Raw genomic sequence first — 18706 nt, 5'->3', positions numbered from 1 at the left:
TCACTCTGGTGTCAGTACATCGAAATTCTTAAAGTCTGTGAGACAACTTAGTTGTTTCATGACAGGAAGTCAACTTTCATTGGCAATGAGATTTGTCCACCTTGACTGCTCTGAGCTGCACTGATGAGGCTTCAATAGCCGAAACAGTACTGTCTGTAGCATAAGTATATGCTCCCTTACTTCTGTTTGGTTGAGCTCTCTGTAAAAGGTACGGCCCTATTAGAGCAGAAACTACTACCCATATGGGTTAACCGCTGTGTTAGACCAATTTTTTATATATATACTGTATATAAACAACAAGCATATATATATAACGATCAAGTACAGTAGTTTATTTGATGAGTATGGCCTTAATAAACCACAACACTGGTGGGAAGCTCCTGGTAAGATCAATGAAAATTACCGTGCTAAGATCCTCTGGGACTTCTACATCTGGACTGACAAGTATGTCTTAGCAAACCAACCAGATATAGTGGTGGTGGGCAAGGAGAACAAGAGGGCTACTATAACAGATATAAAAGTACCCAATGATTAAAATATAGCCAGCAAAGAAAAAGAAAAAGTAAAGAAATATCACCCTCTTGCAGAAGAGATTGAAAAATGCTGGGATGTAAGAACAACTGTAATTCCAGTAGTCATTGGGGTACTGAGTGCAATAACATCTGTAGCGTGCCTTGCTTGTGCAACACTTTGGCACACCTGTGGCAAAATGTGGCTTGCCCAGTGTGAAGTGTAAAGTCAGCTAGTACCATTGCCTATGTACTCGCAAATTACAGTTCATTGTAATGTCTATAGTTCGCTGCCACCGCTGGGCCATGCATGAAACTCATTAATCTTGCCGAAACACATTAAAATTGCAGTTATGCCATAATTACACTGCTTATTAAAACATACTCATGCTGCGTGTACTGGGAACGGTTTTTCTAAACGACTTCCACTGGTTTCCTTAATGGTGACATTGTTTGCTGACCCACATTTGCCTTTACATATATATACGCCAGTTTCAGATTAGCCACACAGTAGCAGTTTTAGTGCTGTGGGCAGCATGTAACCCAGCACAGAAAGTTTTATTATCAATAAGTGACAAAATTATAAGTGAGAGACTAGCAGGCCTACGGAGGCAAAAGGTCAGTTTTATTATATACTTATATGTACTTTATTTGACTAAATTGAATGCTTTTGTTTTAATGTGACTTTCAAGTCAAGTATATAATGTTTGTTTTACGTTATTATGCTTTACACTGTAGTTTTATTGTGACATGTACTTTTGTAGACTTCACGGTCTATTCTGGCTATTAGTAAAATAAACAGTCATATCTACCAGAATACGATCAGTTCAGTTTAAACCACTGCAAAACCTGCTGTCATCTCGATTCGTGGCATTTTCACTACACCCAGATACCGACAGCAATAAGCTCAAGTGAGTTGCAGAAAGGTGCGCTATTGGGAACAGCTAAGATCTTGAGGCGAGTGTTCAAACTCCCAGGTCTCTGGTAGGAGACCCGAGTTAGAGCAGAAATTACCACCCACATGGGTTAACCGGGGTGAGGAAACATTTTCCCACGACCAAACACGAGCGGAGCGATTGGTTGAGAGTTTTATGATAAATGCGCGTGCACACAACTCACGAAAATTATTCATCAATACCGTCACAAACCCTTGTACTGAAATCTCATCAACAAATTTAACCAATTTTCAATGGAGTGGTTTAAGTATAATAACGATACAAAAAACACATAAAAACCTATTTAAATATGTTACCGAGTCTTTGTAAATTGTCGACAATATCTTGAAACTTACCCATCTGATTGGATTATACACAAATAGACAGATTAATTTGGCCAAAAATCGTTATTAAAACTTGCCAAGCCTTACTTTTATCAAAATTAAGACCGGCAAATGAAACGCTGAGCGACAAAGAATAGAGCCATCAAGTCGTGCGTATTTCACGAAAAAATAATGTGCACATTTCACCAGTCTATAGCATTGTCGAATTGTCGAAGGTTTTTGTTATTAACGTATAAGTACTGAAATATAAATGTTTCTTTTTTGCCGATTTCAAAGTAACTGACATTTTGGACACTTTTGAGTACTTTGGTATTCTAACTGATGTCCAAAGCAGTGAAAGTAAAGGAAATGACGATGATATTTTATCTAACGATTCTTTTGAGATTATTACAATATTTAATTATAAGTTTGGAAGACTATTGAAGTGTAATAGTCACACTAACAACATCGATGATGGGTAATATGTTACTGTTATTATTTTTTGTAAATAGTTTTATTAGATAGATTTTCTAAAAAACTACATAAATATCACAACTTCTTGATATTGTTAGCTATGACCTTTTGAAATGTAAACAAAATTGTGCATTAGTTTTCTATTATTACTATATTAATAATATTGGTTATTCTAATAATATCAGTGCATTTTACTTCTAATATTGGCCAAGATTGCATTTCTCCTATTGCAGTGGAGAGATATAAACATATAATATTTTCCTTCCATTATTGCTGTTTGTTGTATATAATAACACCCATCCCCAGTACATTATAGCTACCATTGCAGTTATCCTATTGCACTGCAGTGCCATTTGACTGCTAATATTGCATTTCTCAACCATCAGTACCCTTTCTTTTTTCCAATAACAATTTGGTCGTGGGCTGTATGGCAGGGGAATTTTTAGTTATATATATATATATATATATATATATATATATATATATATATATATATATATATATATATATATAATGTTATATATGTTAACATATATTAACATTAATCCATTACGTAGCCTACAGTATATTCTTATTGGGATATATCCTACGCTGTGCAGAGGTTAATTAACATTACCAAGCTGTTCTTTATGCTAATATAGAGCGTAGTTCTTTGCCTTGTAGTTCCTTGTTCTGTTCTCTTTGTTGTTCCTTCAGCACAGGATCACAGTTGCTTATATAACAAGTGCTGACAATTAGTTCATTGGTTTTCCATGCCAGCTGACTTCTGCAATCCAGGGCTAATTCGAAAATAACTGACCGCATATGGCGAATAAGATTAGGAAATCTGGGCTTAGCAAATTCATTACAATATACTTTTTTTGTATGATTCACTTTTTTGTATTCAGCTTTTTCATGGATTTATGTAACGCCTTTTTATTCTGCTGTGTGCAATTATTTGCAATATTTATTGTAAAGGTTGTATACTTTCAGGACAATTGTAGATGTATGCTGCACATAAACTCTCTCACTCATAGAATCATTTACCTGACAACAAAATGACTTCATCTGTTTGTATGGTCATTTCAGCAATAAAACACAAATATGTGGTGGTCAAACCGGTTTCCTGCAAAACCGGTTTCCTGTTGGTTACACTAAGCTGTTTTGCTGACCTTGCCAGTTTTATTGTTGCTGACCTCGTTATTGTCACATTTCTTCCGGGTGGCCCATACTGTCATTGAACCGGAGTATGGTTCCAAGTCGAGTGGGACCAATAGAAGAGTAACAACTAAATAAATATCTTCGATTTGCCCTATATATATATATATATATATATATATATATATATATATATAAACAGACTCTGCTATACCATAACAATGACTGCTATTAAGTCGTACTGTGTTCCTGGAGACTATTCTCATCATTCATCAAAAACTTTCAAGTTTTCAGATAAGATTGTGAACCACATTATGGAAAAATCTAAAGACAATGAATTTGATTTCGACCTTAGTGACTTCGAATCAGATTGTAGTTCTGATGATTGTGACAATTGATCTGCTCAGGTATGCTGTAACTAAAACTATGGCAACCATAACAGCAACAGCGAAAGAATGAACTGTTAGTGATATAACCGAGTCATAATTAATACAATTTGTGAACACTTTTCCACCGAGCACTTTCTATTATGGGTTCATAAAGATCAAAGAATGTCAAAATTGTAGTGAAAAGAAGTGGCGTTCAATTAAAGGATGGTGCCGTATTTTTCAACTTTTCTACAGGTTGAAAGGTGGCGTTCTATTAGTGGCATTCTAGTGGCATTCTATTAGAGGTAGCGTTCAAATAAAGGTGGCATTAAAATAGAGGTTTTACAGTATTTCTACTCAGTTCCCTATGTTGTTTTCATTAACATATGTTGAGAAACTTCCATCCGCCTTGATTTCTATCAACTGGTGGCAGTGCCTGACCTGAGAAGTTTTTGCTCTCAAAACCAAGTGATTGTTTTCTGTTGCGGTTTATCATGGTTGAGGATCAGTTTTGCAGGAGTAATCTTTCTCAACGCTTTTGTTTTACTGTTACACCCACGAAGCAGTGGAGCGTTTTTTCATAAATGCATTCAAATATTGTGTTCCGAGCTTGTTTTGATGAAGTCATTGCAAATCTATTCTTTCCATCTATGTAAAACTGATGAATTTAAATGCAAAAGAGAAGGAAATTTTCTAAGGGCAATTTTCTGCATCTCTGCAGTTGGTGAAAATACTTAGAAAAAGTACTTAGGATTTTCAGGATAGCTGTTTTTAACATGAGATCTAAAACCGTTTTCAGTCAAAAGCTCAACTACTTGCTGTCAATTCTATTAATGCAAAGTAATGATGATAGTAACTATGAGTAATATTAGCAGCAATAATAACTTAATTATACTAGTTATGATGCTGATAGCAACTAAATAGACACCGATAGCAAGTGTCAACAGTATGAAGAACAAGTGTTGACACTGATGTATTTTTTCTTACTGTAGGTGATGACAATGGTGATGGCTCAAAATAAGTTAAGCAGTGAGTGTTCCCTCATACCTCTTGCCAGAATATATAGTAAGTACTTCTTTCGTCAGTACTAAATGAATGCCACAGATTGTATGCATCTACTTATGGCATTCTTTAGGTAAGCAATTGGTTTCAGTTAGTGGTCATATCATAATGATTGATGTTTTAGTTGTTTACTGTGAACGACAGCTACACATTTTTGGTATCCATTAATTTTTGTAGTGTCAAAAATACATGCGTATGTATTTATACACATCATGCATATATATGTATGCATATATAGCCTACATACTTATATACTTATAATGTATATACACATAATCATACTCTTACATTAATATGTAAGTATTCGTTTTTAGTTAGTGATTTGATAGGACCAAAACAGAATTATTAGTAACAGAAAGCTGGCCATGTAGAACGTGTGAGACAAGCAGTTTATATATGATAAATTCTTACTATACATCATGTGAAAACTATATACTAAATGCATCTGTAGTAAGTATTCACACAAAAATACAAAGTATGGTAATAATATTAAAACTATGTGTTACTGGTTTTTTACGCACTGTTAGCTCATATCATCGGATAATTTAAATTAATGTTATACAAGCAAGCGCATGAAATCCTTTTGCAATGGCCTGGATATAGCGCCTATTGATAGAAGTAAATGCCTACAATCGTAACACTCATTGGCTTATTAGCAAACATAGCAAATGTTGTGGCTAGCTGTGTTTCTGATTGAGCCGTCAGCCAATCCCATAACAGTCAACTGACAACTGATCAGATCATCCCATAAAACCAAACAAAGTGGTACGACTTGAGACAGGGTAGGTGCACAGTTTACTTATAGCAAATAGCCAGCAGCCTGTACATGTACAGCCCACAGTGTTTATGAAGCGCAACTGCATTTCTACAAGTTCTTAGCTGACTCTGACTGGCTATCAAACATACGGGCACAAGGCTATAAACAGTGTTTGTACACAAACCTGAACCGTATCTTATCTGTCAGCATTGTATTTCTTACTGCTGATTGATATCTGATCTGTATTTCTAAATCTGAGCAATTTGTTAATCCATCTACTAGTGTATCTGCTTATGGTTAAGTGCTACATACACATCTGTCTTCTTTCCTTCCATACAGATAGGTAAGTCAAGTTGTGAAATTGAAGTATATGAGATTATGTAGACTTACACATGAAATTTTCAAACTCCGTTCACCAGTTTAAGTTTGTGCAATTTGTTAACCATTAATGTAGATAGATAAGTCAAGTTGTGATATCTATGTATATTGGCTCATGTGAACGCTCACGTAAAGCCTTTCTACTTTCATCATCTATAGAAGTTTTATTGCTTGGAGATGTGATGCATTATGTTATGGCATTGTTTCTTAAAATAAATGGACAGGAGAGCATCTCAAACCCTTGATACAGAAAGTTTAAATGGAGACACTCCAGTGCCAAACCGATCATTTTCCAAGTTCAATACTGAAGAATCTTCACCAGCAGATGAAGGTATGAAGGCAGCAAAAAATTGTCAATTTACAACATACATGTAAATACTCCTATCTGGTGTATGTTGGTATGCATTGTATCTATATATATATATATATATATATATATATATATATATATATATATATATATATATATATATATATATATATATATATATATATATATATATATATAAATCTCAGGGTTTGTCTGTCATTTGTCTGTCAAGTTAAAACGATAAAGTTATAGCAACGAAAAATAACCTTTGTACTGGTTTTGAACTCACAACATTAAATTCACAAGTCTGCTAACGAGCTCACAAAATCACAAGGCTAAGACATTCTTATCCTTCCCATTGCTTTTACCATATACCATATATCCTTTTTAGATTGCATGGTATTAAAAATTGCCTTTTTTTAAATTTAGCTGTGCGCCCTCGGGTTACAATGACTCTGTTATACATTTTTTTGCCTTGCGATGTGAAACACGATGTTTTTCTTGCCCTCGCCATGCGTCAATTGATTAACTTTACCCAAATAGCAGTAATGTACACATAGGTAGGTATAGCATTCGGATGGCAGAGTGAGTAGAGGAACTGAAGAGTCATTTGTTGAAGACCTCTCAAAGGACTTCTCTAGTTTTAAACTCTCCCTTGTTGTAACTGTCTGGATTAGTATCTGAAATACTAATAGTCATATTTACAAGATTGGTTCAGATATGATATTCACTTATGAGTACACACAAGTAGTATATTCAGTACTGTATAGAATATTAACTTCTTGTTTGTATCAGCAAGACCTTAGCTTCGCAACTGAAAAATCGTTTTTCATGTTCCTCTCTGAAACAAATCAAATTATTTCAACAATAAAATATCTCATGGTTAACCAGCTAAACGTTGACTAATCAAGAATCAGAATATAGCGAACTGAGCAAATGCACCGACCATTATGCATGATTCTTATTCATCAACAGCGCTGTCAGTTAGAAATGTAGAGCTGTTTCTGCATGTTTTAGCTGCCTGTGAAAACAGGATTCTTGGGCCACCAGATGGTGGATGGGGATGGGTGGTTGTCTTTTCAAAATGCTTCCTGAACTTTTTGGTTTTGGGTATGTCCCAGACTTTCACCCTCTATATAGAAGACTATACCATTGCATTCAAGTCAGGGGTGGCACCTGTAGTCCTTGCTAACTCAGTGCAGGTTGGAATCCTGCAAATAATTGGTAAGTTCCTGACTATTACATTTCTTGATACCTTGCCCTGAAGCCCGGAAGCCCTTGCTTCCTTTCTTGAAAATGCCTGTAAACTGGAGATGGCAGCACATTCATAGCCTATTATAATTTAAGAAATACAATTTAAACTAAATTGATTAAGCTTTATAGCTTTTTCAAGCTGACTGCAGGTTGCAAGCAAGAAACCATAATTAATACAAATTGATTAATATAGTGAATTGACACAAACTTCAACTTCACTTATCCCATGACCAAACACGAGCGAAACGATTGTTTGGGAGCTTTGTGATAAATGCATATGTGCACACAACTCACGAAAATTATTCATCAACGGCCGTCGCACACCCTTGTACTTAAATCTCATCAACAAATTTAACTATTTCTAAATGGAGTCGTTTAAGTATAATAATGATACAAAACACATATAAAACTACTTAAATATGTTACCAAGTCTTTGAAATTTGTCGACATTATTCTAAACCTTACCCATCTGATCGGATTATACATAAATAGCCAGATTAATTTGACCTAAAATTGCTATTAAAACTTTGACAAGCCTTTTTTAATTAAAATTAAGACCGGCCAACGAAACGCCGACAAGGCCGTGTGACAGAAAGTAGAAACATTAAGTTGTGCAAATTTCACGAGAAAAACGTGCACATTTCACCAGTCTATGGCATTGTCCAATTGCCGAAGGTTTCTGTAACAAATGTAAAAGTACTGAAAAGTAATCGTTTCTTTTTTGCCAATTTCAAAGTAACTGACATTTTGGACACTTATAATGAGTACTTTGGTATTCCAACTGATGTCCAAAGCAGTGAAAGTAAAGGGAATGACGATGATATTTTTTTAACGATTCTTATAAGATTATAACATTGTTTAATTATAAGAATAATTATTCGATTTTATAAGATTTAATTATAAGAATAGTCATTGGAATTTACAAGATCGAAGTATATAGTGACCGATGTTGGGCAATATGTTACTGTTATTATTTTTTCTAAATAATTTTATTAAATAGATTTTTTAAAAATCTAGATAAATATCACAACTTCTTGATATTGGTTGCTATGACGTTTTGAAATGTAAACAAAATTGTGCATTGGTTTTCTATTATTACTGTATTACTATATTAATAATATTGGTTATTCTAATAATAATATTGCATTTTACTTCTAATATTGCATGTCTCCTATTGCAGGGTGAAGATGTAAACATATAATCTTTTCCTTTCATTATTGCTGGTTGTTGTACATAATCACACCCAGTACATTACAGCTACCATTACAGTTATCCTATTGCACTGCAATGCCATTTGACTGCTAATATTGCATTTCTCAACTATCAGTACCCTTTCTTTTTTCCAATATCACTTTGGTCGTGGGATGTATGACGGGAATTTCTAATATGCTTACACAGGTGTGTACATTTGAATGTATTTTTGTTTCCTTAACTTAATATTTTTGTATTTCAACATTAAATAACAGCAAATTATACTCCAGGCAACAATCTATGGTTTAATCTATGGTTTAATCTATGGTTTAATCTATGGTTTAAAATTGAACAATGAAAAGCATAGATAAGTATGACAATTTTCTTTCAACTGTGAGACTTTAGGAATAATTTAGATATGTTGGTATAAGGAGTTAGCTTGTGTTTGAAAGCAGTGTTTTGTATAAAGTGAGTTCCTGTGCCGCTACAACGGTGCCTGTAGAGCTGTCCGTAAGAGAATGAGCTTGATATGATGTAGTACCTTAGGCTAACTTCATCATTAACTTCTATAAATAACTGTAAATAACCACAACAGAGTATGTAAATGGTGCTTATTAAAACTGTATATGTCTATACACAACTGCATACTTTGGTTATAGCATTTTAAAGCAAAGCTTATACTATCTACCTTTCTATAGCTGTGAAGGTAAAAATGTACCCCTTTCAGTTTAGAAATAAGACACATGTTAGCCTAATTTCACTTAAAAATCTTATAGGAAAAACTTCTTTTCTTTGAAGGCCACCAGGATGCCATATATCACTTGTTGAGTTTGTCACTATTCTAAAGTGAGCACCTGTTTGCTGTTGTAAACAAACTCGGAGTTGAAGGGAATAAACTAGCAGAGGTGAAAAATTAGGCTGGCAGAGAATATGATAATATCATTTTCAAGAGTCAGAGAAATTGTTAATTTTGTGGTGTGATACAGCCCATGATGTACATGTATGTTTGAATATATCTACATATTTCAGGTCCTTTTGTTTCTGCTCTAATAAACAAGTGGGGCTGTCGAGCCATGGGAATCATTGGCAGCCTAACAGCAGCAGCCTCCTTCATCATCAGCTCTTTCTCACCAAATGTTGCAGTGTTTCATATTGTATACGGTATACTGGGAGGTGAGGACTTCTCAAAGCATCTAATATGCAGAGAGAATGTAAACCAGCTAGTGATTGACTACTCATAAAAAATATTGACCTTTTGACCCTTACTCAGGGATTTAGTCACTAAATCGATGCTAATGCTTTGCTTTTATTAGAATTGGGTTAATTGAAGAAAATTAAAACTTTTGCATAAGCAATTGACTTGGTTGTGAGTTTGAAATCTGTAAAAGACTTTAAAATTTTAAAAATTAAACCCTATTCTAATAATCAATTCTAACATCCCTATACATTTATTAAAATATTAAAACTATTAAAAACGGCTGACATACAAAGTTTTACTAAGAATCTCATAACTTATCTGTAATGGCAATGTTCTAAATCACCATTTTAAAAGTAACACACAGTTTATTAGACCACAGAAGCTCTCTAGCAATCATTAACTTTTGTCTTTGGCAGGTCTTGGTTTTGGTATGATGTACCTACCAGCTATCGCTTCCATTGGTCATTACTTTAATAAGAGAAGGGCTTTGGCAAATGGACTTGCTCAGTGCGGAGGTGGACTTGGAATGATGGAGGTAGCACCTTTCGCTGACTTTCTGCTTGCCACATATGGCTGGAGAGGCACCCATTTCATACTGGGTAATCGTTGGCTTTTAGTCTTGCAAAACCTTATTTGATTTGATGTTAGAAGCTTGACTTGGACACAACAGCAGTGGTTAGAGCATGCTATGGCTGTAGCAGACAGCAGCAGGCTGTCAAACAGCTAGTTTCTGCTGTTCAACTTGTTCAATTGTTGCTAAAGCAGAACTTATAAAAGTTGTAAAAATAATTTAGGTTAGAAGCACTGAATTACTCTTACAAAGCACTGGTTGTATTGTAAGAAAGCACGTGCTAAGCAGGCTTGAGTTAAAATACTCGGTTGAATACTTCTGACATGAGATTTTTATGTGAAGCTATTTTAGTAAATGGAGTATTACATTTAATAAATGAGCTCAAACAACAAAATGAGACAAATCTCTGTTCCATTTCAGCTGGTTTACTGCTGCAGGGCTGTGTATTCTCAGCATTAATCAGACCTCTCCCAGCCAAATGGAGAGCAATTCCAAAATCGAAAAACATCAAGTTAATTGAGTTAGATGATACTGGAGAGGAAAAAGGTGAGGATGAAGAAGACAACTCCGAATTCTTGAAACTTGATAGACTAAATATCAGGTATTAACTTTGGCTGTAATATTTATCTAGTTTGTACACAGTTACCGTAAAACCTCAAATTGAACGAGAGAAGCATTGAAAAATAGAGCCCCACCCTCTATTTGAACACCACCTCCATTTGAACATCACTTTGACAATCGTTGATCTTTTTGAACCCATAATATCAAAGATCAGTAGAAAAGTGTCCACAAAATCGTATTAATAATGAATCGTTTACATCAAAAACAAACAATTTTCTCATTGTTCAACTCTAAAGCTGTTAGCTTTTTTCATTAAAGCTTTGAAAGCAACACCATAGAAATAATTAATATCTGTCTCAGATTAATAGTAGCTTCTTGTTTAAGAGGTACATGTTAAATAAACGGTCTACATGGTACAAAAGTTACGTTTAGCGAGCAAAACTTTTATGCGTTGCACTTGTGCTAAATGCAACTAAAAGTGCTAAAGGTTTTTCTTTGCCAAAGAAATGTTTGGGCGCTGATATTGACTAGTTATGGAGTGCATAAGAAAAGTTGAGGTCAGAAAACATTGCGGGAAATATTGGACAACCAGAAGATGTTCATTCCAACGAATGCAACAATCAAAACGCAGTTAACCGAGCTAACGATAGAAATGTTTTTATATTTTAGACTATCATTCTATAACTTATAAATTTGCAAATTTATAGCATATTATTTAATAGCATAATTGCAGTAATCTGATTTTACAATTGATCGACGCTCGTAACTTTTCTATTGCACATAAAAAACTAGTTTTGGCTGCAAACTGTAGTAAACATGTCAATGAGTGCAATGATCTTTCATGCAACATAAGGGGTAAATATAGATATAGCATTGGTAAATATAGATATAGCATTAGTGAATATAGATATAGCATTGGTAAATATAGATATAGCATTGGTAGATATAGATATAGCATTGGTAAATATAGATGTAAAATATAAATGTCTTCAAATTTAGAATGAAATAAAAATTTAAAGCTCCAACAAATTGCAAAGCAGGACCCAGACTATGATATCAATGTAGGTTAATTGCAAGCAATTGATATCAAATGAAAGAGATATTTCTCGGCTTTCCAATGCATACTTTATTTAGAGATCTTTGACAACTTGGAGGTAAGTTAGCAAATTTATTGCATCCAAAATGATTACCATCGCTCCACCGGAAAAAATAGCAAATTATAGGCAACATTAGCTGTGCCCATAAAAGAGCTAAATTTATCTTCTCAAAATTCTGACGGCGCCATTGGAAAAATACCACGCTAATCTATTTTTGAATGCCATCTCCAACTGACTGCCACTATAAAAGAAGGGTTGAAACATAGAGTGCCATGGCATTCAATTAGAGGTTTTACGGTAAGTTATTCAGTAGTCAATATAGCATAAGCAAGAGATGTGTGATAAATAGCTAGTTATTATTTGCTTTACAGATATCCTGTTTCAAACACTGGATCATTGGTAAGCTTACCGACAGAAGTGGAGATAAAGTCATCTACTAGTTTACCATTACAAATAGAGGTAAAAAGATATTCAGTAAATAGATGTACAAACTCTGGAGTTGCTGTGCTGTCTCATAAATGCTAAATTAGAATGTTAGTAATGAAATCTTTGTTTGTGATTTTCAGGAACCCAGAAAGAGATTACAATGCCTCAGTTTCTGTCCTAAACCTTTAGCAAACATTCTAGCTGATGTCATAGACATAGAGATACTTCAAAACAAGTCAATGATAATCTTATGCATTGGCAACCTCTTTGGAATTGTGGGCTTTTATGTACATCATATGTACACAGCAGACAGGGCTAAAAGACTGGGTATCTGTGAAAAGGAAGCAGCACTGCTGGTATCATACCTGGGTAAGTGGCAGCTTCTATGGCAAGCAATCATATCAATTAATAGCCCGACCAGTCATACAGCGCAAATACATATTTTGCCTTATTTATCAGAATAATATGACAAATACTTGTTTTTCAAACGGTAATTTGTACCAAAATGCATAATATTTAAATAGGGTTATAACACCAAATTTATAATACCATCAATGCTACATTTAAATTGCAGACTCTTAGGTTAGTACAGTTAAATACTTAAGTTGGCCTAACATGCTCATAATTATGTACAAAGTTCTATAGCATAAGCATCTCATTTTTGCTGCAACTTTTCGTACTATTAGAGTTTACTTGTTTACAACAAATGAAGGAGATTTTGAAAACCTCTAAGGATAATATTGATACAAGTTTTAAGTAGCTAATTTTACTTACATATGAGCCAGCTGAGGGATTACAATAGCTGGTACTATTTGATACTTTTTCTAATGCATACTGGCAGTAAATCACTACAGCCATCTTTCTTTCAGTGAACTAACTCTTGTTTGAACCATGCCACAGTAATGACTGTATTTGACGGCTTATTTATAGACCTTATTTTTCAGAGTAAGTAATTGCAGGCTGCGACCAGTCTGGCTGTTCTTTTTATCATGAAAAAGTGTCGACTAACATGTCATTAAACTTGTTAGGGAAAAAGCTGACAGTCATGCCATTAAAATAGGTATAGGTAGACTGCCTAACATGTCATTTCAATAGTTATGAAATAAATAACCAACATGCCATTAAACTAATCAGAGAAAGGCTAACTAGCGTGCCACTGTACTGGTTGAGGGGAGAGTCATTAAGAGTTATACACTAGGCAAAAGAAGACCAACTAAAATGCTTTCACACCGAGTAAGAAAGCCTGACAAACTTTCAATACAATAAGTATGGAAAGACCGACTAACATGTTCTCATGAAGAACGTGAGAAGGTTAACTAATACACCATCATACTGCGTACCAAAATAGTGGCTCCTGTGCTTTCGCTTTTGTCAACTAGTACATATACCTGCTGTTTTGTTTCTCTTTTTATTATGATTATTGAAAAATAGTTATTATGTAGGAGCTATTGGTATAGTGGGACGAATCCTTCCTGGAATAGCAATAGTGGCAATACCCAAAATCAGTGCTTTGATGTGGAATAACGGATGTCTTCTGGTAGCAGGAGTGTCCTTGATTGCCATGTCTGAGTGCCACACAATCAATACCATTTATTGCTGCTACTAGAATTTCTCTCACTGTAGGTCAGTCAACCATTCAATATAGCAGGAGGTGTGTATAAAAAATCTCCAAGTCAAAAACAAATGAACTGTTTTGCTGATTTAAAAAAAAAACAATTATGTATTTTGTATCAATAATGTTTGTCTCAGAGAAATTAATCTAAAAGTTAGTATCTAACTTTCATCTTCAGTTATTTAGATATCCACTCATGTACATGCTGATAGCAGTTATATTTCATCATCATCCGTTGTTACATAATAACATTCATCATCATCCGTTATGATGAGTGCAATGTAATAACAGTCTATAACAGTAATAACTACTACAGACAGTTATAATACTGATCACGTTAAACGTAGCATAGAAGATTACGTACATGTATACTTGTGTTTTTCGTGGGTTTCCACTCATTAGCTCCTTTGATTATCTGTGTTCTTGTGGGCTTGAGAAAATTAAACAATGGAATTGGATTGATCTGCCTAACCCGTGGAATCGCTGCCATAGTGGGGCCTACAATAGCAGGTATACCACTATTCTTTTTACAATTGCATAACTCATAGAGAAATTAATTTGTAATTATGTCTTATTACTGAGAAACTAGCTAGAACTTAACAAAGTATCATTGTATTTAACGATAGGGCTGCTGTATGACATCACAAGAAACTATGATGCAACTTACTACATGGGCGGAGCTAGCTATCTAACAAGCCTCCTTTTCCACTCCATACTTTTACTGCAAAAATGTCACAATTGAAGCAATATTGTTATTAAAAAAATTGTTGCTATCCTGTAAGCTCTGCACAACTGTTAGTTAACCTAAGTTTGTTTAAGTTTTAAGTTTAAAACAAAATTTTTTCAAGTCTTTAAAGTTTAATATATATTTAATATAGAATTTTCTTACTCTCTATTGCCAATTTCATATTTTAGTTTAGCTTTTAGATTTTATTAAAATTTGCAAAGCAATAACAAGTAATATAAAATAAACCATCATTGCTGTAAATTAGTACACAAGTAAGTAAAATCAGTACATTGCTTAAATACTTACTCTTGTAAAAACTATATTGTCTTACACTCCTACAAGGGTTTTTATTGGAAAAAACAAGAAGCTATCATGGCTGTAAAATGATACACATTATGTAAAGGCAATAAACTGTTAAAGCATTTACTTCTGTTATAATTATATTATTTTATTAAGACATTAATTCAAAAGAACTATCTAACTTTCACCTATCCTTTGCTTCATGCCAGCAACTTGTTCCTATACTTCATGCCAGCAACCTGTTCCTATGCTTCATGCCAGCAACCTGTTCCTATGCTTCATGCCAGCAACCTGTTTCTATGCTTCATGCCAGCAACCTGTTCCTATGCTTCATGCCAGCAACCTGTTTCAGAATCATGTCAATACTATGACTCAGACTTGAAGGCTAGGCTACTCAGTACGCTGCTTCAGTTGCATTCAACCTTGATATGTACAAATTATGACATATGCTAGCCATGCTATTTATTCATGACTTACAGCTGGTCATGTAGGCTTCATTACATTTGCAAACTCTATGTATGTCATCATTTGAATGATCGTTCTACATCATTACATTTTCAAATAGCCTTTTTGTATGCTTAGTCAGGTGATCTTTGTTGAATTCTGTATAGTAAAAGCAGTGGCAAAGTTATTTCTTCCACCAGACTCTCAAATATTATATAATTGTTGATAAATTTTGTAGGTATAAATATGGGATTTATATATAGAATACCTGCAAGAGTGGGATTAAATAAATTGCAAAAAAGATTTGTGAAGATTTTGACATCAAGCTCCAATCTTTTACCAACATTTTTCTTATATATTAATGTTTTGTTTTCTCTGGCAACACTATTGAATATTTTACCTTTGTGCCAAACTTTGTATTAGTTGTGTGTATGAGTTACACACAATCTTTATATTGATAGTGCACAAGGTTTTTTCTACCTGCAAGCACTCTACACGATTAAGCTTTGCTTTACTTACTGGAGACATTCATTAGAGCCTTCTGCTTAGGCAAGCTCTACATTTCATGATAACTTCCAATAACCTTGGTTTACTGCATCACTCTTCATTAGATAGTAGAAGCGTCTACTCTGTATTTTATCCATCATTTCATTCTCTACCTTTATCTTGGTTCTCTTCCTCCAATTCTTTATTCTATCACATCATCCATAAGGCTCTAGCGTCGTAAAATGTGTCCAAGCCACCTCTTTTTTTCATCCTGACTATACCTGCAAGGTTTAGCTGTGCTCCATTAGCTCTAAGTAGGACACCTTCATTTTTTATCTTATCCTTCTAAGTGGTAGTTTTCATTTTTCTCCAGGCCCATACTTTAAATGCATCTACTCATTTCTTGTTCGTCCATCCCTATGAACAAAACGACAGTCTATTGTGGACACTTGACCATACAGAGCACTTGACCAGCTTTTCTTCAGTTCTAAGCAATGACCTCTGTTGAACTGTGTGTTATGCTTTACAAATGCTGCCTTCGCCATTTCTTGTTCTTGTTTCTTTCTCACAGCCATGTTCAGCAATTAGACTTGCTAAGTACTTGAAGCTGTGCACTAGTTAGTTATTTTCCTTGAATCATCAAGTGAATTTTACCTTGTTTTTTGTCAATCTTCATTACCTTGGTCTTAGTAGTATTGAGTCTCACCCTGTAGTTGTTTACAATTTCGTTGGTGTATTCTATCATATGCTGTAGAACACTCCACACTCGCTTTCATTGCCTGGTCATCGGTGAATCGTACTGACTTGACAAGCTGAACTCCTACATTTACTCCTTCCTCCACTTCCTCTGAAACCTCTCTAAACATTACTTCTGCATAGATGTTAAATAGAATGGGTGAGACGAGACATCCTTATCAGTTTTCTCTTTCAAATATGACTTCCATTATTTTTCATTCTGTTTCATAGATGCTGTCTGTTTCAGGTGAAGCCCTGCTATGAGACATCTGTCCCTCTAGTTTATTCCTCTTTCTTTCAATACTTTCATCAAATTGGTCCTATCGACTCTAACAGAGCCTGTTTTGAAGTCTACAAAGCACACATACATAGCCTGCTGAAACTCAATGCACCTTTGGTTTCACAGCCGCTTTTAAATCTAAACTGATCTTTTCTCGTCCGATATTTGGCCTTTTTTTCACTCAAGGTATGAGAATTTGTCGTATAACCTTTGATACATACAAATCCAACTGATGGTTTAGTGGTCTTCTCATCGAGTGTATTTTTCTTTTTCTCAAAAGGTGCTAGCGTGCATTTACAGAAATCGTCAGGCCAAATCCCATCCTTGTACATCTGCATGCATAGTTTAATGGAGTTTATCATTGCTTTGTTGTCAAGGTCCTAGATGAATTTGTTTGGTAGCTAGCTTCTAGAGACATAATGGTTGCAAAAGAAGGTGCATGTATTAAATACAAACAGATAAATTGTATATGATAAACAAATTGTAGCATCTGAGTTTTATATCCTTGGGCGCTATTTCCCATTGTTTTTTAACAAGGATCATTTCACTTGCATTTAGGAATGCTAAACATTTTGCATATGAATTCTGCATTTCAAAATATTCACAAGCTATAGTTTGATTCATGACTCAGCTTCCTAGAAGCAATTCACAGTAAAAATAATTGACAATCAAAGAATTGTACCTCATATGTTTTTAGACACATACTTTGTAAAACGAAATTGCATTATAGAAATTAAAATCTGCTACAGTCACCCGTCACCATTATTACAGCCAATCTACATGTAGCTAAAAAATTCAAAGTTAGTATGTTTGTTTCTACTGGTATCGTCGTGTTTATTGCTACCCTCAGACTGGTGAAGTTTGGAGTTTCCTGCTCCACAAGGTGCAGTGAAATAGTGCACTGAGGAGGTAGAAGCTTCCTCCCATGTAGAAAGTAGCATCATAGTTTCCAGTTACATCATACAGCATGCCTGAAAATTATAGATTATCTGTATATACACATACCTTCATATATTCATAAAAATCATAAATTTTTTATATATACAAATACCTTCTTGTATTAATAAAAATCATAGATTTTCTATATATGCACATACCTTCATATATTCATAAAAATCATAGATTGTCTATATATACACATATACCTTTATGTATTTGCATCTGTAAGCAAAAAGGACCCCTTGAGGATAAAAAGAGTATTCTTGGAATATCAAAGTTCTTTTTATTACACAAAGAGATTGGTTCAGTGATGCTATTCACTGCTAATTATAAACTATATAGAATTGTATTCACACGAGCTTCTGAGAGTTCAAACACTACAGAACCTTGGATTTATCACAAAATAGCACTTAACAAAATTGAAGGTTAATATTCATTTTGAGTGCCAAAACTTGGCTGTATTTATGAATTACATATATTTTTATATTTAATATGTATATTTTTATATTTAATATGTATATTTGTATTATTAATATGTATATTTTTATTATTAATATGTATATTTGTATTATTAATATGTATATTTGTATTATTAATATGTATATTTTTATCATTAATATGTATATTTTTAT

The 18706-nt window shown here is 34.1% G+C and overlaps 1 protein-coding gene across 1 annotated transcript; it reads left to right on the top strand.

Moving 5' to 3' along the window:
* Nucleotides 1–5569: 5569 nt before the first annotated feature.
* LOC137385725 (monocarboxylate transporter 3-like) lies at nucleotides 5570–16960 on the top strand. The gene is made up of 10 exons (XM_068072261.1): nucleotides 5570–5590; nucleotides 6168–6274; nucleotides 7271–7477; nucleotides 9728–9871; nucleotides 10313–10495; nucleotides 10888–11068; nucleotides 12497–12584; nucleotides 12692–12920; nucleotides 13994–14174; nucleotides 16875–16960. The coding sequence occupies exons 3-9, from the start codon at nucleotides 7366–7368 to the stop codon at nucleotides 14155–14157; spliced, it is 1101 nt and encodes a 366-aa protein (XP_067928362.1). The 5' UTR covers nucleotides 5570–5590; nucleotides 6168–6274; nucleotides 7271–7365; the 3' UTR covers nucleotides 14158–14174; nucleotides 16875–16960.
* Nucleotides 16961–18706: the final 1746 nt, after the last annotated feature.

The sequence above is a fragment of the Watersipora subatra genome, chromosome 1, assembly GCF_963576615.1.
Source record: "Watersipora subatra chromosome 1, tzWatSuba1.1, whole genome shotgun sequence".
In the NCBI taxonomy this organism is placed as follows: domain Eukaryota; kingdom Metazoa; phylum Bryozoa; class Gymnolaemata; order Cheilostomatida; family Watersiporidae; genus Watersipora; species Watersipora subatra.
This window is presented reverse-complemented; position numbering and strand designations above follow the sequence as displayed.